General features: G+C 43.8%; 1 protein-coding gene across 2 annotated transcripts in view; it reads right to left on the reverse strand.

Moving 5' to 3' along the window:
* The window catches only part of AK7 (adenylate kinase 7), a 72404-nt gene that overhangs the window by 33295 nt on the left and 16262 nt on the right, over positions 1-22847 (reverse strand). For both annotated transcript variants that reach the window (XM_040257080.1, XM_040257081.1), the window contains exons 4-7: positions 16143-16237; positions 8900-9010; positions 4617-4697; positions 3239-3327 (exon numbers count right to left, since the gene is read on the reverse strand). In XM_040257080.1, coding sequence (XP_040113014.1) covers positions 3239-3327; positions 4617-4697; positions 8900-9010; positions 16143-16237 — 376 coding nt within the window. The remainder of the gene's footprint in view (positions 1-3238; positions 3328-4616; positions 4698-8899; positions 9011-16142; positions 16238-22847) is intronic.

Here is a 22847-nt window from a genome sequence, read left to right on the forward strand (position 1 = left end):
CCTGTCTAAATCTCTATTTCATATTTGTTTTATATTAATTTCACAGGACATTGCCTCTTTTAACTTCTTTTGTTAAATATTTGACAATCTTCAAGAAATTAGCAGGGAAAAAATTCTACTGAAAGGGCCCCTGAGTCCTTCTGTAATGGGAATGATTTAATTAATTTAATAATGTAAGATACTTTCACGGTTCACGTATTGCTGAAGCCTGGCTTGGAGAATTTTGAGCATTACTTTACAAGCATGTGAGATGAGTGCAATTGTGCGGTAGTTTGAGCATTCTTTGGCATTGCCTTTCTTTGTAATTGGAATGAAAACTGACCTTTTCCAGTCCTGTGGCCACTGCTGAGTTTTCCAAATTTGCTGGCATATTGAGTGCAGCACTTTCACAGCATCATCTTTCAGGATTTGAAACAGCTCCACTGGAATTCCATCACCTCCACTAGCTTTGTTCGTAGTGATGCTTTCTAAGGCCCACCTGACTTCACTTTCCAAGATGTCTGGCTCTAGATTAGTGATCACATCATCATGATTATCTGGGTCGTGAAGATCTTTTTTGTACAGTTCTTCCGTGTATTCCTGCCACCTCTTCTTAATATCTTCTGCTTCTGTTAGGTCCATACCATGTCTGTCCTTTATCGAGCCCATCTTTGCATGAAATGTTCCCTTGGTATCTCTAATTTTCTTGAAGAGATCTCTAGTCTTTCCCATTCTGTTGTTTTCCTCTATTTCTTTGCATTGATCACTGAAGAAGGCTTTCTTATCTCTTCTTGCTATTCTTTGGAACTCTGCATTCAGATGCTTATATCTTTCCTTTTCTCCTTTGCTTTTTGCCTCTCTTCTTTTCATAGCTATTTGTAAGGCCTCCCCAGACAGCCATTTTGCTTTTTTGCATTTCTTCTCCATGGGGATGGTCTTGATCCCTGTCTCCTGTATAATGTCACAAACCTCATTCCATAGTTCATCAGGCACTCAATCTATCAGATCTAGGCCCTTAAATCTATTTCTCACTTCCACTGTATAATCATAAGGGATTTGATTTAGGTCATATCTGAATGGTCTAGCAGTTTTCCCTACTTTCTTCAATTTGAGTCAGGCTTCAGCAATACGTGAACCATGAACTCCCTGATGTTCAAGCTGGTTTTAGAAAAGGCAGAGGAACCAGAGATCAAATTGCCAACATCCGCTGGATCATCGAAAAAGCAAGAGAGTTCCAGAAAAACATCTATTTCTGCTTTATTGACTAGTGTGGATCACAATAAACTGTGGAAAATTCTGAGAGAGATAGGTCTGGTAAGACCACCTGACCTGCCTCTTGAGAAATCTGTATGCAGGTCAGGAAGCAACAGTTAGAACTGGACATGGAACAACAGACTGGTTCCAAATAGGAAAAGGAATACGTCAAGGCTGTATATTGTCACCCTGCTTATTTAACTTCTATGCAGAGTACGTCATGAGAAACGCTGGACTGGAAGAAACACAAGCTGGAATCAAGATTGCCAGGAGAAATATTAATAACCTCAGATATGCAGATGACACCACCCTTATGGCAGAAAGTGAAGAGGAACTAAAAAGCCTCTTGATGAAAGTGAAAGAGGAGAGTGAAAAAGTTGGCTTAAAACTCAACATTCAGAAAACGAAGATCATGGCATCTGGTCCCATCACTCCATGGGAAATAGACGGGGAAAGAGTGGAAACAATGTCAGACTTTATTTTGGGGGGCTCCAAAATCACTGCAGATGGTGACTGCAGCCATGAAATTAAAAGACACTTACTCCTTGGAAGAAAAGTTATGACCAACCTAGATAGTATATTCAAAAGCAGAGACATTACTTTGCCGACCAAGGTCCATCTAGTCAAGGCTCTGGTTTTTCCTGTGGTCATGTATGGATGTGAGAGTTGGACTGTGAAGAAGGCTGAGTGCCGAAGAATTGATGCTTTTGAACTGTGGTGTTGGAGAAGACTCTTGAGAGTCCCTTGGACTGCAAGGAGATCCAACCAGTCCATTCTGAAGGAGATCAACCCTGGGATTTCTTTGGAAGGAATGATGGTAAAGCTGAAACTCCAGTACTCTGGCCACCTCATGCGAAGAGTTGACTCATTGGAAAAGACTCTGATGCTGGGAGGGATTGGGGGCAGGAGGAGAAGGGGACGACAGAGGATGAGATGGCTGGATGGCATCACGGACTCGATGGTCTGAGTGAACTCCGGGAGTTGGTGATGGACAGGGAGGCCTGGTGTGCTGCAATTCATAGGGTCGCAAAGAGTCGGACACGACTGAGCAACTGAACTGAACTGAACTGAAGATGCTTTCACATCTTTAAAACTTGATAACATGGTAATGTAAAGTTTCTGCAGAAAAGAAGAGTCTGTCTCAGCTTCACCGTGTTTAGTGTTAATGTGGCCTGGAGCAGACTGAGGTTTTGAGTGGAGTCTGAAGCTTAGGGAATCCTTCTTTGAGAACAATAATGAAGATTAAGTTTAGGGCTGTGGAAGGGACCCACACAGGGCAAGGGTCCTGAAGTTTAAGTCTCATTGTTTCCCAGTAAATACTGCCTGGGATTGGGAGTAATTGACTAATGGAGAGAAAGAGAGGGGATCTAGAAACCAGGGAGGGGGAATTCCCTAGCAGTCCAGTGGTTAGGGCTCCACGCTTTCACTGCAGGGGGCATGGGTTCTATCCCCTGGTCAGGGAACTAAGTTCCTACTAGCCACATGGCCAAATTTAAAAAAGAGAGAGAGAGAAAGAAAAAGAAACCAGAAAGACTCTCAGAGAGGCACTGCTTCCTCCTGTGGGGTGAGCCAAGGGGATAACAGAATGAAGCTCTTGGAACTCGAAATGCAGATGTGATGAATTGCAAATAAAGTGAACCCCATCTCTTACCTAGTGTTTAAGTCAGCACGTGCAAAGGATACGGGGATCTGGGGATACTATGTGAGTCTGAAAAACACTGGAAGATGTGCAACTCTGCTCGTAGGGTGAACTTGAACTTGCTGTCGGAAGTGGGGAACTCTTGGATAACAGACACTATTTCATCAGACGCTATTTCAATAGTATTTCATCACTATTTCATCAGACAGACACTATTTCAAAGTGGAGCTGATAAAAGTACCTTTTACTTAGGGTTGTTGTGAAGAAGAAATACAATAATACACATGAGGATCTTAGCACTTGGTAAGAAACAAACACGTTGGTCAGTTAATTCTAGGGCAGTCACATGGCTGGGAGAACACTTACCCTGCTAGATCAAGAACGTGAATGGCTGGAATGACATTTGTTCCATCTCCAAACACTGGTAATGCGGGGACTTCACCCAACCAAGCTAGCTAAAATAAAGAAAAGCAAAAGCATTTTCCCCCAGTTCCATGTGCCTGACTATTACAGCTCACAAAGAGAGCCATCGTTGGGGACATTCAAAAAGATCGATCTATCTGATGAAGTAATCAGCTTAAGATGTTTTATAAATCAGTTCTGATGAGATTTAGTTAATCAGATCCTATTAAGAGAAATAAAGTGCAACCTCAGGGCTGAAATACTTTTCATTAGCTGTCTTTAGTAGTCATCTGCCTGTTATCTACATAGACAGAACATACTGCAGTATGCACAATGTCTTTAATTTTAATTTTTATGAGCATTAAAATTTCAAGTACCCCCACTGGTTGGGGGTTATTATCATCAGTTTGTAGATGAAATGCTTAGTGGATAAAAGTACCTTTCAGGAATTAGACTTTTGATAAGTCCTTTACACTGACTTTGAACCATGATCTTCACAGAGTCCAAATCCTTGTCTTTTCCCTTCATTAAACATTTCAGTAAATAAATAGATAGTCTGGGTACTGTTTAACTATCCTGAGTGAAAGAGGTAGGGGTGGGGGCCTCAGCAGATCACTGGATATTTTGGACTTGGGGAAAACCATTTAAGGGCTTTAAGCAGGGAAGTGAAATGACTAGATTTGCTTTAGGATCCCCTGGAGAAGGGAATGGCAACCCACCGCAGTATTCTTGCCTGGAGAATCCCATGGACAGAGGAGCCTGGTGGGCTACAGACCATGGGGTCGCAAAGAGTCAGACACGACGGAGTGACCAACACTTCCACTTTCACTTTCTTGTGAAGGGATGATGGGAAGTAAGAGTTTAAATGGAGAGATCTAAGCCACGACAGGTGAGGACGAGAGAGGGTTTCAGCTAGTCAGTGGGTGGGGAGTTGGGACTGTTGGGTTGAAGAAAGGGAGGTTCTGGGGAGATCGTCTCCATGGGGCTTGGGGATCTCGTGGAGGACGAGAAGGAGGGAGGAACTGGGCTTTGGCTGGTGTAGCTGGGTGCAAGGCGGCCCAGTCTTCTGATATGGGGAACCGGGAAGAGCTGCAGATTTGGAAGTGACCTTAGATACAGTTTGGATTTGTGAAACATGCAGGTTGGGCTGCTGGACCTGCAGAGGGAGAGGGAGTTCCACTGGACACTGATGTTTGAGTCAGTGGCACCAGTCACGGGATTGAATGGTCCAACCCCAGGAAAGATTTTCTTTTTAATGAAAAATAAATACATTAGAAAAAAATAAATATTTGGAAATTTGCCATCTTAAAAAAAAATCCTCATAGTTATAGCAAAGTCATACCTTAAAAAAAGCATGCAAGATGCCTCCTTCCATTCCATACTGAAGTCCAGCAGCAATTACGTAAGTGGCGAATTTTCTGACCTATTAGATAAAATACAAAAGAAAAGCAAAATGTATTATTATAAATCACAGTGAATCAGATTATTTTAGTGATTTTTTTTCAATGAGCAGTTTAGTAAATCTCATCACCTCTGTCAAAAACTCCTAACGTATTTTGTGTGCCTGGCCTCTTGTTAATCCTTCAGCCGATTCAAGCACACTCATTGGTGTCCGAAGTACAATTATCAGGACAGACACCCCCCACCCTATCACCACTGAGATTCGATTGGGGGAGGCTGGATGTTGGTAAGTTGAAGAGAGAATCGTGAAATGAAGATGGAACCCACGTAGAGATGGGAACACCCCCACCACCACCACCACCAGTAGGACAGAACTTTGTGAAAAGTTAAAGTCATTCAGTCCTGTCTGATTCTTTGCGAGTCCATGGACTATACAGTCCATGGATTTCTCCAGGCAAGAATACTGGAGTGGGCAGCCTTTCCCTTCTCCAGGGGATCTTCCCAACCCAGGGATTGAACCCAGGTCTCCTGCATTACAGGCGGATTCTTTACCAGCTGAGCTAACAGGGAATTGTAATTGATCTATATTCCCGTACAACGGGACCAGTGGATAAGCAAGGCAAGGGCAAGGTGACCAGGTCCCCTAGCTTTTCCTGCCTGTCCTAGAGAACGTGATATCAAAAGTCCCCAAAGGATTTGAAAAGCTTATGAACTTGCCTCAAAATGCTAAATTGGGTCCACTGCTGGTGCTGCTGCTGCTAAGTCACTTCAGTTGTGTCCAACCCTGTGTGACCAGGCTCCCCTGCCCCTGGGATTCTCCAGGCAAGAACACTGGAGCAGGTCGCCATCTCCTTCTCCGAAACTGGTCCACAGTCTTGTGTTTATAGTACAGCTTGTAACTATGAATGTGACGGCTGCCAATGCGGTGGCAGTAGATAGACACTGGACAACCAGCCCCAGGAGCGCAGTGAGCACGTCTGCTTTGCTCATGGCTGTGAGACCAGCTCCCACCCAGTGCCTGGTACAGAGATGTGAGATACAAGATTCTTTCCAAGCGTCTAGCTACTTGACGAAAAACACTAGGTTAAAGAAGAGTTATTAGGACGAACAACTTGGCCAGAGCAACCTTATTGCCTAATTGTTCAGAAAAGTGTGGTTAACAAAGCTTGGGATAATTAACAGAGGAATGGATAAAGATGTGGTATGTATATACCATGGAATACTACTCAGCCCTCAAAAAGAACTAAATAATGCCATTTGCAGCTAGAGATGATCATACTTGGTGAAGTAAGTCAGAAAGAGAAAGACAAATACATATGACATCACTTACACATGGAGGCTAAAATATGACACAAATTGATTTATCTACGGAACAGAAACAGGCTCACAGACGTAGAGAATAGGCTGTGGTTGATGAGGGGAAAGGGAGAAGAGAGAGGGGTGCACTGGGAGTTTGGGGTTGGTAGATGTAAACTGTTACATTTAGAATGGGTAAACAACAGGTCCTGCTGTATATAGCACAGGGAACTGCATTCAATACCTTGTAATAAACCATAATGGAAAAGAATATAAAAAATGAATGCATGTATGTGTATACCTGAGTCTCTTTGCTGTACAGCAGAGATTGGCACAACATTGTATATTACCTATATTTTAATTAAGAAAAAAATTTAAAAAGAAAACTGGGGATAAAAAAACCTAAATTTTGATTGTGTCATTTTAGAGCATGGGACATAGGTCATGTTTTTATAATAAAAAAAGATACTAAGGTGATGCTATTTCTCCATTTTATTTATTTATTTATGGCTACATTGCACAGGCACTCCGGATCTTAGTTCTCTGACCAGGGATTGAGCCCACGCCCCCTGCAGTGAAAATGCAGAGTCCTAAACTCTGGGCTGCCAGAGAATTCCCTTATTTCTCCATTTTAGATTGTCATTCACATCCATTAAGGGCTTCCCTCGTAGCTCAGTCAGTAAAGAATCTGCCTGCAGTGCAGGAGACCTGGGTTCGATCTCTGGGTTGGGAAGATCCCCTGGAGAAGACATGGCAACCTACTCCAGTATCCTTGTCTGGTAAATCCCATGGACAGAGGACCCTGGTGGGCTGCAGTCCATGGGGTCTCAGAGAGTCAGGCACGACTGAGCGACCAACACTCACACCCATTGTTTTTGCATGTGTGATCATGCCTTCTCAACCAGTGATTTAGACCTAAGTGATCAAGAAATCATGGATTTTCTATTGGGACAGGTTTAATATAATATAGATATAGGATTTGGAGCTGGAAGAAATTTAGATTATTTAGTCTAAACCCTTTTATATTATTTATTTAACTCCAAAAGTTGAATGACTTGGCTAAAATCATAAGTTAATGGATAGAAAATGGATTAGAATTCCCAATCTCATATTTTTTTCTTCAAGTATTTTATATTCACAGTGTTTGTACTGCCAAAGTAAAAAAGAAAAAAATTTACTTGTAGCACAGTTTTGGGAACAGAGTTCCTACTGTAATATCCTCTGAGACCACTAGGTGTCGTCTTAGAACTATAATTACCTACCATTACTGAGGGTCTGGGAGAAGGCAATGGCACCCCACTCCAGTATCCTTGCCTTGAAAATCCCATGGAGTCGTCTCGTAGGCTGCAGTCCATGGAGTCGCTAAGAGTCGGGCACGAATGCGCGACTTCGCTTTCACTTTTCACTTTCATGCATTGGAGAAGGAAATGGCAACCCACTCCAGTGTTCTTGCCTGGAGAATCCCAGGGACAGAGGAGCCTGGTGGGGTGCTGTCTATGGGGTCGCACAGAGTCGGACACGACTGAAGCGACTTAGCAGCAGCAGCAACTGAAGGTCTCGTGAGTATGGGAAAATGGCAGTGGATGAACACTTGGAGGTCTGGGGGTTCTAAATAAATGCTACGTAAATTAAAGGAGGCTAAGGATAATATCACTCAATTCACAAAATTGTCAGGATTACCTATGAGGTGTATGAGGATTACATGAGGTACTGTAAGTAATACATCTGGCATAGTACCTGGTACACGGTAAGCAAGCTTTCAATTTTTAGCTTGTTACTATTTATTCATCACCAAGGCACCCCTGTCATATATTTTGATATAGAGAAATTAAAAAAATTTACAATATATGGGTTTCAAAATGATAAAAACTTTCTGCAAGTGAAGGCTAATAAGCTATTATCTTTGTTTATGTGAATTCTCAGCTAGAGGTATGTCACCAATCAGTGACATAGATGTGTCAAGATCAACTCTATTGAGCGCTGGAGTTTTGGAGTCAGGAAAAAAATAAAACCCACAGGCTTTGGTGTCTGATGGATCCAGGTTTCAATCACAGCTCCCTACCACTTGACACCTCTTTCCCACAAAGTCTGCATTTGTGAAATTGGAATAATTATGTATAAAACACAGGGTTTTCCCTGCGTGGCTTAAACTCTACGCTCCTAATGCAGGGGACGTGGCTGGTGAACTAGACCCCACATGTTGTTTGTTTGCTAAGTTGTGTCTGACTCTTTTGTGACCCCATGGATTGTAGCCCATCAGGCTCCTCTGTCCATGGGATTTCCCAGGCAAGAATACTGGGGTAGGTTGCCATTTCCTTCTTCAGGGTATCTTCCCGACCCAGGGACAGAAACCACGTCTCCTGCATTGGCAGGCAGACTCTTTACCACTGAATCACCCGGGAAGCCCCAAAGTGGGAATGAGGAAGAGGAAACTGCATTTTCCCCTTTTCCCAGACTCTGTCTCATTTATTTCTTACAGCTATTCTGAAAAGTGCATATAAACCTCATTTTAGAGGGAATTCCCTGAAAATCCAGAGGCTAGGATTTGGTGCTTTCACTGCCAAGGGACAGGGTTCAATCTCTGATTGGGGAACGAAGACTTTGCACACGCATACACACATTCCCACTCTTGAGTTACTTGCCTCTTCTGGACCAACGAGCCCTTTGGATCTACACTGGGCTCTGCTGAGGACCCCATACAAGGCTTCCATCTTAGGGGGCTGGGCCAGAACTTGGGCCAGGACATGGCCTCTCTGAGGGAGCCTGAAGCTTGGCGGTCTGAGTAAGGACGTGGGACCTAAATGCAGAGATAGGAAGCCAGCTAAGGTGATGTATGCAGAGCATGTGGGATGGTCCTGACCAGGCGCATTGCAAGCTGCCTCCAGAAGAGCTTTTCCTACTCAAAAGTTTCTACTACTTGAGACTTACGTTTTTCCCAAGTTTGAGAACCATTTTTTCAGCATTTATGTGGTCCAGAAAATTAGGATGTTGCTTTCTTCTTCGATAATCCTCTTCAGTAAATGGGACCTCAGAGTCATCCTACGAGGAAAAAAAGCGCAGAGTCAATGCGTTAGCACGATGGAAACTTCCAAGCCCCAAGGTGCTAGGGAAATCTGTACCATGGATTTCAGTTTATCCCTTTGATTCTCCAGGAAGAATTGCTGAACTGTCCCTCTGAGGGACTGTATAGGAACGTGAGTTGTGGAGAGAGCAAGTGATGAACAGCTCAGTGGACTGTCTGGAAGCATTTTTCATTCCTGATTCTTAGGACAAACTGATATCCTATCTGATGAAACCAGTTTTTAAAGCCTAAGACAGAAACTTGTGCAGGGTATGTTATTAACATGAAAGTGACTTGAGGGAAAGAGGCAGTATGGAAAAGAAGAAAAAAAACTTTCCTTTAAGCTCAAAGTGTTCTAAAAACTACTGCTTATTTCTACAGTGACTTAACTTTCTTGAAAATGTTTCAGCTAGTCAAATTCTTTTTTTTTTTTTTTTTTTTTTGATCACACCTCAAAACTTGAGAGATTTCAGTTCCCCAACCAGGGCTCAAACCCACACCCCTGGTGGTGAGAGTGCTGGGTCCAACCACTGAACCACCAGGGACTTCCCCAAATTCTATCATTTATACTTCATCTAAACAAAATTTTAAAATTTAAACGTCTTCTTTTATTCTGTAGAGACGTGATTCTTTAACGACATTAAAAAAAAACACCTCACTTCTTAATAGTTCTTGACATGTGTGTAGTCTCATTTATTCTTTTAATTTTATTTTTGGCTAGGCTGGGTCTTCGTTGCTTCGTGGACTTTTCTCCAGTTGCGGCGAGTGGGGGCTGTTCTCTGGCTTCGGTACACAGGCTTCTCATCGCTGCGGCTTCTCTTGTTGAGGAACACAGACTCTAGGGCACATCGGCTCAGTAGTTGTGTTGCATAAGCTTAGTTGCTCCTCGTCACGGGGAATCTTCCTGAACCAGGGACTGAACCCGTGTCTCCTGCACTGGCAGGCAGATTCTGACCCACTGAACCACCAGGGAAGTCCCCTGCGGTTTCATTTTTTAAATCTAAATTGTGAAGCTTTTTTTTTCTTCTTCTTTTCCGCACTGCGTCTTTCCCTCAAGTCAACCCCGTGTTAATTAGAACATACTCTGCGCAAGTTTCTATCTTAGGCTTTAAAAACTGGCTTCATTAGATAGGACATCAGTTTATCATAAGAATCAGGAATGGAAAATATTTCCCGATAGTCCACTGAGCGTTCATCTCTTGGTCCCTCCACAACTCACGCTCCTAGAGTCCCTCGGAGGGACAGTTCAACAGAAACTTCCTGTAGAACAAAATGAGAAACTGAAATGCGTGGTACAGATTTCTCCCCAATCCATACAGATTTAGAGGTCCTACTTGGAGTAGGAGTTCTGTTTTTTTTTTTTTTTGACCGAGCTGCATAGCATATGGGATCTTAGTTCCCTGATCAGGGACTGAACCAGTGCCCCTTGTCATGGAAGCAGAGTCTTAACCACTGGACTTTCAGGAAAGTCCCAGGATTTCAAAAAATACAGTCTAATCAGAAGCCTTCCAATCACATCACATTGCTCTAAGATAAATAACTGGACAAAAGCATCTGAGTCCAGGGCTTATCCAAACTTAATCAGAGAGGCAGAACGAACACAAGGATGAGAACCCTGAGGCAGAACAATTGTTGGCAGGTTTGAGAAATGGGAAGAAGGGCTGAAATGACTAGAGCCAAGCTGGGGATTGGGAGAGGAGGAGGTAGGCAGTGCCAGGCTGCCAGGGTTTGTGGACCAGGTGAAGGACTTTAGAGTCATCCTAAAGGCATGAGAAGGCATCGGAGGATTTTCAGCATTTTAAGCAAGACTATATTACCGACTTAATGGACATGAACTTGAGCAAACTCCAGGAGATAGTGGAGGACAGGGAAGCCTGGTATGCTGCCGTCCATGGGGTCGCAAAGACATGACTTAGCGACTGAACAACAACAATGGCATGATCTGAATTATAGTTGAACAAGGTCACAAGCTGTTTGTTGGAGACTGCCTTGGAAGGATGTGATGGTAGCTGCCAGTTCTGAGGCCATCCTGGTCACCCACAGATACAATGAGAACAGGATGCATTTAGGAGACATTTTGGATGAGGAATTAACAGAACTGAGTGATGAACTGACTGATGGATGGAAGGGAGAGAAGGTGAGCAGAGGACAAGGTGGACACTACTGGGAGAAAGACTGAGTTTTTTGGGGAAAATCCAGTAAGTCCACCCCAATTCTGTGTCCACAGTAGATACTTAATGAATACATGTCATCTAATTAGCTGACCTCTTAAATATTCCCAGTGGCTCATGTGTAGGATTGCCAGATAAAACGAGGACACCCAGCTAAATTTGAACGTCAGATAAACAAATATTTTTTCAAGTATGAGGATGTCTTAGGGCATGAGATACACTTACGTGACACATTATTTGCAGTTTATCTGAAATTTAAATTTACCTGGGTGTCCTGTATTTTTATTAGCTACATGTGGCAGTCCTACTCACAGCGGATCTATAATCAGCTTTGCCTTCAGGATGGACTGAGTCCCGGCATCTCCCTGGTCCTAGTGACTGTGGCACGGTGGCCATCCTGCCTAACTGACCTTCCTGCTCCCTGTGGCTGGCTGCCCAGTGCCCTCTCCTGGGCCTTGTACCACCCTCAGTCCTTATGGCAGTGACAGAAACAGTTACATTTCAGGTGACCTGGTTCCCTGGTCACAGGTCTGGAGAGCCAGTCAGTGTCTCCCCTGCATTCTGAGACTAAGACTGGGCCGCCCTCTCCGGCCAGCTGCACTGGGCCCGTAAGGTCTAGCCAATCCTTCGAGCTGTCATCTCCAGTTCCTGGTTGGGACTGAGATCTGGTTTGTATATTTTGAAACTTCCCTACCGATCGTGGGGCTATGTTCCCTCTAGTCCTTAAATTTCATGTGTTACAAACAAATGACAAATAAAATGTCCTTTAAACTTGCATCTTTCATACAGGTTCTAATCTCTCGCAGCCATTTGTACCAGTCGATTTTCCAATAAGTGATGAGTCGCCATATTGTCGGCATAAAACCAGGACTCTTCTATTGTTGTATACTGATGTGTGTTGCCATTTCTGGAAACTGCCTGCCTTATTAACACCTCATTACAATCAACAGGCTCACGGATAGGCCTCATCTTAGGAAGGGGAGAACTGACAATGTAGAATCATCTTCCTTTTCTTCGAGGACTTTGCGTGAACCTGTTGTCTGGTAAGACTCTGGGGGACCCTCTTTTTAATTGGTCGTTGTGTTTGACTCCCCGTGTGGATCACTTGCTGGACTCTTTTCCCCCTGGTCATTATTCTCTTTCTCCCACCTGGTCAGTATGTGTGATGACAGATCCCATCTGCTCTTCTGGGCTATCCGGTTAAGCCAATGTCATCTCTGTCCCGCCTCTTCACTCAGTATAAAAAAACAAATACATAGCTATTATTTTATTACTATTTTTAAATTTTTGGTGGTACCCCATGGCACGTGGGACCTTACTGCAACCAGGGATCAAACCTGTGCCCTCTGTATTGGAAGATGGAGTCTTAACAGCTGAACCACTGAGGAATTCCCTATACTTCTAAAACAGATTCTATGGAAAAAACCTGGGTATATTAAGATTCTCCAACTTATTAAAATTGTTTAATATTTACAAATGAAAATATTCTACTTATCCTTTTGTATTAAAACTATCTCAAATGCAGTTTTGTATTTGTTTAGATGTTTTTGGCTACAAATAACAAAAACTGGAACTCAAAATGGCCTCAAAAGTGCGAGGATGCATTACTTCCCATGAGTAACAGCCCCAAATCGAGCGCCTTCTGGTGTCGAGTGATGGGTGTCTTCTCCGCCCTTTGGATGCCTTTTTAAGGCTGTCTCCCTCGGGGTGTGGTCTTCCTCTTCAGGCTCACAGAAGACTGTCAGCAGCAGCTCAGGTGTCACATCAGGCATGACAACATCCCCAGGGGGACAAAGGCTGTATTTTGTTTAAGCTCTCTTCATTAGGGATGAGCCCTTCCCTGAGGAGCCTGGACTCAGCTGACTTCCTGGGCACAGAGCTAGAGGGCATCTCTCAGGCTTCCTTGCAGTTGGGTGTGGCCGCATGATTGGACAGAACTGAAGCTGGAACAACAGACTGGATCAAAATGAGAAAGGAGTATGTCAAGGCTGTATATATTGTCACCTTGCTTATTTACCTTATATGCAGAGTATATCATGAGAAATGCCGGCTGGGTGAAACTCAAGCTGCAATCAAGACTGCCGGGAGAAGTATCAACAACCTCAGATATGCAGATAATACCACTCAAATGGCAGAAAGCAAAGAGGAACTAAAGACCCTCTTGATGAAGGTGAAAGAGGAGAGTGATACAGCTGGCTTAAAACTCAGCATTCAAAAAAACTAAGATCATGGCATCTGGTCCCATCACTTCATGGCCAACAGATGGAGAAAACAGCAGCAGATTTTATTTTCTTGGGCTTGAAAATCACTGTGGATTGTGACTGCAGCCACGAAATTAAAAGATGCTTACTCGGGAGAAAATCTATGACAAACCTAGACAGCATGTTGAAAAGCAGAGACAGCACTTAGCTGACAAGGGTCCACATAGTCAAAGACATGGTTTTTCCAGTAGTCATGTATGGATGTGAGAGTTGGAGCATAAAGAAGACTGAGAATTGAATAATTTATGCTTTCAAGTTGTGGTGCTGGAGAAGACTCTTGAGAGTCCCTTGGACAGCAAGGAGATCAAACCAGTCAATCCTAAAGGCAATCAATTCTGAGTAACCAATGGAAGGACTGATGCTGAAGCTGAAGCTCCAATACTTTGCCCACCTGATGCAAAGAGCCAACTCCTTGAAAAAGACTCTGATGCTGGGGAAGATTGAGGGCAAGAGGAGAAGGGGGCAACAGAGGATGAGATGGCTGGATGGCATCATCAATTCAGAGAACATGAGTTTGAACAAGTTCTGGGAGATGGTGAAGGACAGGGAGGCTGCAGTCGATGGGGTTGCAAACAGTCAGACATGACTGAGCGACTGAACAACAACAAAAAATCATTTAAAAAACAAACAAACCACGGTGAGAGGATGGGAACATGCCAAAGGGACACAGAAGCTAACACTGGAGCCATTTCCCCATATCTTCTTTGGAGGAACCATCTCTTCCCCACTCTCGGCCTATTTAGTTAAGGAGGCTGATCATTCCTGCCTGTAGAAGTGGGTACATGATCCCAGGTCTGGTCAATCAGAGTTCGGCATTCCCCCCAGTCACAGTGACTGGTTCATGGTTAAGCCTGTGATGTAAGACCTGTAAGAATGGCATATTCCAGAGCTGGGGAGGGACATGGCCTAAAGGGAGAAGAGATGTCAAGCTCTAGAGATATAAGCCTGGGAGCTCCTGGGGGCCAGAAGGAGTGGAGAACTTACCTGAGAATAAGCCTAGAGGAGAAAAGAAGCAATTGAAGGGAGAGAAAGAGTAGGTTAGTTCTGAGCACTGTTTAAGCCCCTAGATACAGCTGTACCTGAAGCCCATTGTCTGATGACCCAGTTATGAGTCAATAAATCCCCATTTTGCTTAAGTCTGTATGAGTTTGTTAATAAATGAAGGAGTGAGGACAATCAATCAGGCCAGCGAAATGATCAGCCCGTCAAGTGACCAATGACTGTTTTGTAGCAGACGCTTTACTGGATACTCTGAGGGTTGGAACTTCAACAGGAATAAAGTGACAGGCCTGCTCCTTGAGGCGATGGCAACCAAGTGGAGGAGGTGATGGCAACCAAGTGGAGGAGGTAATGGCAACCAAGTGGAGGAGGTGAGTGAGATTCACAAAAAAGGGACAGAAACCCTCTGGATCCTGCCCTCGAGGACCTCTGCGTCCACTGAGAGAGAGAGAATTAAACAAATTTTACCTCTGAGGCAAGAAGTGTGATAAATGCTTAAATACTTCCTTGTTATAAATAAAACATTCCATTGAGTCTTACATGTGCCTTTTTCCTTCCCCATTTTAACATCTCTGAAATTGGAATATGTCCTGTCATCACTCGCTTATCACAACGTGCTCAGCCAGGAAGCATCCACCATGCCATCCTCGTTGGAGCCTGGGTCACCTTGGGGTCACCTTGAGCACATATCATCTTTATACTGACTTAGGTACTACGCATGTTGGTCTAATTGCCTTTTAGGATGTCTTTTCAAAGATTATAGTGTGATTCAGTACTGGGATGAAAAGGCAGTTCACCGGCACAGAGGCATGGAGACAGAGCAGCGGATGGAAATCTGGTATCCGAGGACAAGTCCGATGATATCAGCTTTATAGGAAAGTGTGTCCTCAGTCCCTCAGTTGTGTCTGAGTCTTTGCAACCCCACAGACTGTAGCCAGCTCCACAAACTGTAGCCTGCCCAGGCTCCTCTGTCTATGGGATTTCCCAGGCAAGAATACTAGAGCGGGTTGCCATTTCCTCCTCCCGGGGATCTTCTCTACCCAGGGATCAAACCTGCGTCACCTGGGTCTCCTGCATTGGCAGGCAGATTCTTTACCACTGCACCAGCCAGGGATCAAACCCTCCTGCATTGGGAGTGTGGAGTCTTAGCCACTGGACCACCAGGGAAGCCCCTGAACTCTGAGTTTGAAGAAGTTAGGGGAATACTAGAGCCACTGTATTTGCTTGTATTTTTGCTTATATTTTGTATTTGCTTATATTTTCCCTTTTAATGTATGCACGGGAATATACACGACAAAAATATAGGTACAGGTAAGTCTAAAAGAGCACGCTTTTAATACATTTAAAATAAAAAGTGATAAGGTTTGTTATAGTTGGACAGTCAGCATTTTCCTCTTCTTTCTCAGGGGCTTGTAAAACAACGTGGCCCCTTGGAATGGAGTGGCTTGGGGCCCATGAACTCTCAGTTCAGTCGCTCATTCGTCTCCGACTGTTTGCAACCCCAGGCTAACATGCAGCACGCCAGGCTTTCCTCTCCATGAACGCTGCGGAGTGCTTATTAAGTGGCAGAATTCAGGAGTGTAAGCACATTGAAAACTGTAGGAAGCTCTCTCCGCTTGCGCATTACAAGGTACGGAGGCCGCAATGCTGCCTAAAAGAAAAGCTAGCGCACTACTTACCGGGTCCAGGGGTTTGGACCGCGCCCAGGTCATCACCGTGGAGACCAAAATAAACACCTTCCGCTTTTCGAAATGGCTGCTTTCTTCATTCAGGACTGCGGGGCCAAAAAGCGGAGTGGTTACTTGGATGCATGCAGAACGTGTTAAAACGCTGTGGACTTTTCATTACCAGCCTGACTTGAAGTGACTCCTCTTTCAAGCAGCGACTTTACACCAGGGGGCGCCCCCTCTGACGCCTCACTGCCCCTCCTCGTCTCTGCTCCCGGCCGCCTCCCTCCAGCCATACGACTTCCTCAGCGCCCAGCTCACAGTCCAGCCCCTTCCTATTTCCTAGCCTGCCGCGGTGTGCATCCATCTTTAGGTGGGCTCGTGATACTAGTAATTATAGCTGACCTGGTGGTGTTTTAGTCGCTTAGTTGTGTCCGACTCCTTGCCACCCCCATGGACTGTTGCCCGCCAGGCTCTTCCGTCCATGGGATTCTCCAGGCAAGAATACTGGAGTGGGTTGCCATTTCCTCCTCCAGGGGATCGTTCTGACCCAAGGATGGAACATGCGTCTCCTGCATTGCAGGCAGATTCTTTACTGACCGAGCCACCAGGGCATGAACAGCAACAGTTCATGGGCTTTAGTGAATAATTCCTGGTGTCTCAAATGGTAAGGAATCTGCCTTCAAAGCAGGAGATCGGGTTCAATCCCTGGGTTAGGAAGATCCCCTCAAGGAAGGCATGGCAACCCACTCCAGTATTCTTGCCTGGAGAATTCCATGGACAGAGGAGCCTGATAGGCTACAGTCCATGGGGTTGCAAGGAGTCAGACATGATTGAGCAACTAACACAGGCATGCACTGAATTCTTACCATCAGGAGGTAGATGCTAACGGCTCTGTTTCTATAGATAAGGGAAGGGAAGCACACTTCCCATTTGCCCAGAATCATGGAATGAAGCCGTGGGACAGAGTCCAGTTCTAGAAGCCTGGTTGTCTGGCCTGTGGTCCCCACTATGTCTCTTCCCTGGCTTCATGGAGAGTGGAGTGGGAGGCTTGAATCAGAAGGCTAGGCCTCTTCTGTTTTTATTTTATTTTATTTTATTTTATTTTATTTTATTTTTTTCTTCTTTTTTTTTCTTCTGTTTTTAAAAAATGTTTTTTAAAAAATTTAAATATAGCTAACTTTCAATGTTGGGAGGGATTGGGGGCAGGAAAAGAAGGGGACGACTGAGGATGAGATGGCTGGATGGCATCACTGACTCGATGGACGTGAGTTTGAGTGAACTCCGGCAGATGGTGATGAACAGGGAGGCCTGGCGTGCTGTGATTCCTGGGGTCGCAAAGAGTCGGACACGACTGAGCGACTGAACTGAACTGAACTTTCAATGTGATGCTAGCTTCCGGTGTACAGCAAAGTGATTCAGTTGTATCCATCTATACCTATAAGGCTTCCCTGGTGGCTCAGTGGTAAAGAATCTGCCTGCCAACGCAGGAGACGCAGGTTTGATTCCCTGGTTGGGAAGATCCCTGGAGAAGGAAATGGCAACCCACTCTAGGAGTCTTGGTTGGGAAATCCCGTGGATAGAGGAGCCTGGTGGGCTACTGTTCATGGGGTTACAAAGAGTTGGACACTCTTAGCAACTGAAAATAAAATCTATATCTATACATTCTTTTTTTTTTTTTTCAGAATCTTTTCCATTATAGGTTATTACAAGACTGTGACTACGGAACCCTGTGCTATACAGTAGATCCTTATTGTTCGTCTAGTTTATATATAATAGTGTGTACATGTTAATCCTGAACTCTTATGTCATCCACCCCCCACCAACCCATAACCATAAGTTTCTTTTCTGTGTCTGTAAGTCTATTTCTACTTTGTAAATAAATTCATTTACATTTTTTAGGCTTTCACATATAAGTGACATCACGTGATATTTGTCTTTCTCTAACTTACTTCACTTAGTATGATATTCTCTAGGTCCATTCATGTTGCTATAAATAGCATTATTTGTCTTTTTTTTTTTTTTTAATGGGACCAGGCCCTCTCATGATTTCACATAAAGCAGTGCTATTTAGCTTAAGTCCTTGTGGAAAGAAGTAATTTTCCATCCCCACAGCTGTCCCTGGCTGGGGTAGAGCAGCCCATGAGTGGTGGCTGGGGGCTGTGGGTGGAGGGTTTTGGTAACACCTTGATGCTTGATTATGAACAATATGTAGACACTGGAATTTAGAATAGCGGTGGACTGGACCCATGAGTATTTGGTGTCCAAAACGCTTGTTATTTTCCAGGAGGGCTCTCCACACATTTAAACATTGGAGTGGAATGGAACTCACTGTCGTGTCCGACTCTTTGCAATCCATGGACTGGAGCCCACCAGGCTCCTCTGTCCATGGGATTTTCCAAGCAAGAATACCAGAGTGGGTGGCCATTTCCTCCTCCAGGGGATCTTCCCAAACCCAGGATCAAATTCAAGTCTCCTGAGTCTCCTGAACTGGCATGTGAATTCTTTACTGCTGAGCCACCAAAGAGTTCCCCATGAAAAGAACTGGGGTATCAAAGTTTGAGAACCTGGGGCAGGAGATAGATGGCTCCCTGGAGCAAAGAGTTGGAAATTTGTTCTCTGTGATCCGATGTTGTTGTTCAGTTGCTAAGTCATGTCCTACTCTGTGCTACCCCATGAAATGCAGCACGCCAGGCTTCCCTGTCCTTCACTATCTCTCTGAGTTTGCTCAAACTCATGTCCATTGAGTCAGTGATGCCATCCAACCATTTCATCCTCTGTCACCCCACTCCTCCTGCCCTCAATCTTTGCCAGAATCAGGGTCTTTTTCCAATGAATTGGCTCTTTGCATCAGATGGCCAAAGTATTGGAGCTTCAGCATCAGTCCTTCCGATGAATATTCAGGGTTGATTTTCCAGTAGTCATGTATGGATGTGGGAGTTGGACTATAAAGAAAGCTGAGCACTGAAGAATTAATGCTTTTGAACTGTGGTGTTGGAGAAGACTCTTGAGAGTCCCTTGGACTGCAAGGAGATCCAACCAGTCCATCCTAAAGGAAATCAATCCTAAATGTTCATTGGAAGGACTGATGCTGAAACTGAACTCCAATACTATGGCCACCTGATGCGAAGAACCGACTGATTTGAAAAGACCCTGATGCTGGGAAAGATTGAAGGCAGGAAGAGAAGGGGACAACAGAGGATGAGATGGCTGGATGGCATCACTGACTCAATGGACATGAGTTTGAGTAAACTCCGGGAGTTGGCTGGACAGGGAGACCTGGCATGCTGCAGTCCATGGGGTCGCAAAGAGTCGGACATGACTGAGCAACTGAACTGAACTGAACTGAACTGATTTCCTTTAGGACTGACTTGGTTTGATCTCCTCGCTGTCCAAGTGACTCTAGATAACAGACCACTTATTTTTCTCATTCCTGAAGTCAGGAGACCTCCCTTAGTATGCACAGATGCACAGAAAGGCTCCCTGGAGGTCAGAAAGGGAGGGGGACCACCCTGCAGTAAGTGATGCTCACTACCCATAGGCCTCTTCGGTGGATTCCATCTTGGCTGAGATATGGGCACGCACACATGGGAGGATCCTGAGATACACCAAATATGGACTCTGAATCTGGCAAATCATTTTGATTTGCCAAAAGAAACCCAGGAGAAAGGCCCCGTAAAAGTGACTGCAACTACCTCAACGGCACTCAGACTCCCTCTCTGAGTCCACTCATTGTCTATCCACACTTACTTGTACTCTTTTCCTCCTAATAAACATTTTACTTGTTTCACTACTGTCCTTCATGGAAATTCATTTCTGCAAAGGCAAGGGGCGAGGGCCTTGTCACTGACCCCTGGTCTAGTGGCTAGGACTAGATGCCCTCACCGCCTCGATTGACCTCAGTCTCTGGCCGGGAACTGAAACCCCGCTCCAAGCCGCTGCAGGCTGAGGCCACCCAATCAAATCTACGATGTTCCCGTGATGATTAATGGGAAGGATCCTACAAGGTGCTGAGGCTCATCTGTTATAGCAGGAAGTCAGTGGTTAATATCTAAAATTCATAATCAAAGGACATCAGTGCAGGCATTTTTGTGTGTGTGTATTAAAAGGAACTGGAGAAGGCAATGGCACCCCACTCCAGTACTCTTGCCTGGAAAATCCTATGGACGGAGGAGCCTGGTAGGCTGCAGTCCATGGGGTCGCTAAGAGTCGGACACGACTGAGCGACTTCATTTTCACCTTTCACTTTCATGCACTGGAGAAGGAAATGGCAACCCACTCCAGTGTTCTTGCCTGGAGAGTCCCAGGGACAGGGGAGCCTGGTGGGTTGCCATCTATGGGGTTGCACAGAGTCGGACATGACTGAAGTGACTTAGCATTAAAAGGAACAAGTGCGTTAAATGAGGTTCCTTTGGGGGAGTAAGGATGGGATGGGAAAGAAATGCATGAAAATTTTTCTTCTTCTAAATCCTCCTGTGCTTTTTAAAATTTTTGAAATATGTCCAGGTTTTATATCAGAAAAGAATTAAAATTTAAGGAAAACTCTGAGTATGTATTATATAGAAAAAATCAATTTCCAAAGACCAGCACAAAATGAAAACTCAGTAAACATGAGGTCTGATTATTATTTTAGTTGGTGCAATTATCTTAGAAAGTGCAATTATACATCATCTGTTGATATTTGCAAAGGGACAAAATGTGGGGAGCAGGCAATTATAAAGCTCTGTTCTGAAATATGACACATTCATTGCTCATGTTTTTGATTTGTATCTGAATGAAACTTAGGCCCACAGTGATAAATGAGAAATCAAACATTCTAAGCTCCTGAGGACTTCCGCACATCTAGAGAGAGTAGTTTCCCATCGTTATTTCTCTGAATATGGTACAGTTATTCCCGAAGCTTCATTCCATTTCTTTGAACATAAGCCAAAATACAGTTTTTCTATTTTCTTATTCAGGGGTTGGCAAGGTACTGCTTGTTTTTGTAAATAAAGTTTTGTTGAATGGAAATTCCCTAGAGCAGTCTAGTGGATAAAATTCTGTGCTTCCAAAGCAGGAGGCCTGGATTTGATCTTTGGTCAGGGAACTAGATCCCCTACGCTGCAACTAAGACCTGGAGCAGCCAAATAAATTAATAAATAAATATATTTTTAAGTTTTATTGGAACCCGGTTCATTCATTTACATTTTTGTCTATAGTTGCATTTATGCTACAGTGGCAGAGAAGTTGGCTTGAAAAGCCAAAAACCTGGCCTTTTACAGAAAAAGTTTGCTGACTCCTGGACTAATCTGCCAAAAATGAAGGTATTGAAGTGTAAGTGATAGTCTTTCAGTTGTGTCCAACTCTTTGTGACCCATGGTCACAAAGCCTTCCAGGCTTCTCTGTCCATGGAATGCTCCAGACAAGAATATTGGAGTGGGTAGCCATTTCTTCCTCCAGGGATCTTCCCAGCCCAGGGATAGAACCTGGGTCTCCTGCACTGTAGGAAGATTTATTACAGTCTGAGCCACCAGGGAACCACCTAACATAAAAGTAAAAAATACTGCAAAGTAAGGTGCTTGTGTCTTTTTTCGCTGTCCTCCTGGTCTAGAACGACATTTCAAATAAGCTCAGTTACTCTGGATTTAATAAGGATATGAATTATAAAGCACCAAATTGCTAAACATCACTTTGTTCCTTAGAGTTTACCTTTTTACCTTTTTCAAAGCATTTAAAACATGCAAGTGTTCTCTGCAACTCCTTCCCGACCCTGCTATCAGGGAACATCTGTTGAACTGAATCGAATCCGTAGAGTTAGAAATAATTCCTCTTCCCCTAAAGTCACATCCATCTCATGACACCTTTTGTATCAACATGCCATTCTCTGTCTTGCACAAAAGTTTCTCCTGAGTCCCTTAGCTCTACTGTGGGCCTACAAAGTCTTGAGGTATCACTTTTATTTGTCTTTGTATCTTCCCAATACATTCAACCCCACCTCCTTGAGCAGTGTCTGTAAAATGAATAAAGGTTAAATTTTGAACGTTAATGTTTCATTTCTTTAAATGATTTAAAAATTCTATTCTTTGAACACATAGACCAGTGGAATAGACTAGACAGCCCAGAAATAAACCCACGCACTTATGGTCAATCTTCGACAAAGGAAGCAAGACTACCCAATGGAGAAAAAGATAGTCTCTTCCATAAATGACACTGGGAAAACTGGACAGTTGCATGTAAAAGAATGAACTCAGGACACTCCCTAACATCATATGCAAAAATAAACTCAAAATGGATCAAAGACCTAACTGTAATACTGGAAACCATAAAATTCCTAGAGGAAAACAGGCAGAACACTTTTTGACATAAATTATAGCAGTATTTTTTTCGATCTGTCTCATAAAGCAAAGGAAATAAAAGAAAAATAAAGAAATGGGACCTAATTAAATTTAAAAGTTTTTGCACAGCCACTAACAAAATAAAAAGACAATGTACTAATGGGAAGAAACTATTTGCAAATGGGTAAAAACAATAAGGGATTAATATCCAATATATATAAACAGCTCATTCAACTCAACATCAAAAAAACAAACAACACAATTTTAAAAATGGGCAGGAGTGGATAGATATTTTCCAAAGAGGAAATGCAGATGACCCACAAACATGTGAACAGATGCTCAACATCGCTAATCACTGCTGCTGCTGCTGCTGCTGAGTCGCTTCAGTCGTGTCCGACTCCGT

Source organism: Oryx dammah, unplaced genomic scaffold, assembly GCF_014754425.2.
Source record: "Oryx dammah isolate SB20612 unplaced genomic scaffold, SCBI_Odam_1.1 HiC_scaffold_16, whole genome shotgun sequence".
Lineage (NCBI taxonomy): Eukaryota > Metazoa > Chordata > Mammalia > Artiodactyla > Bovidae > Oryx > Oryx dammah.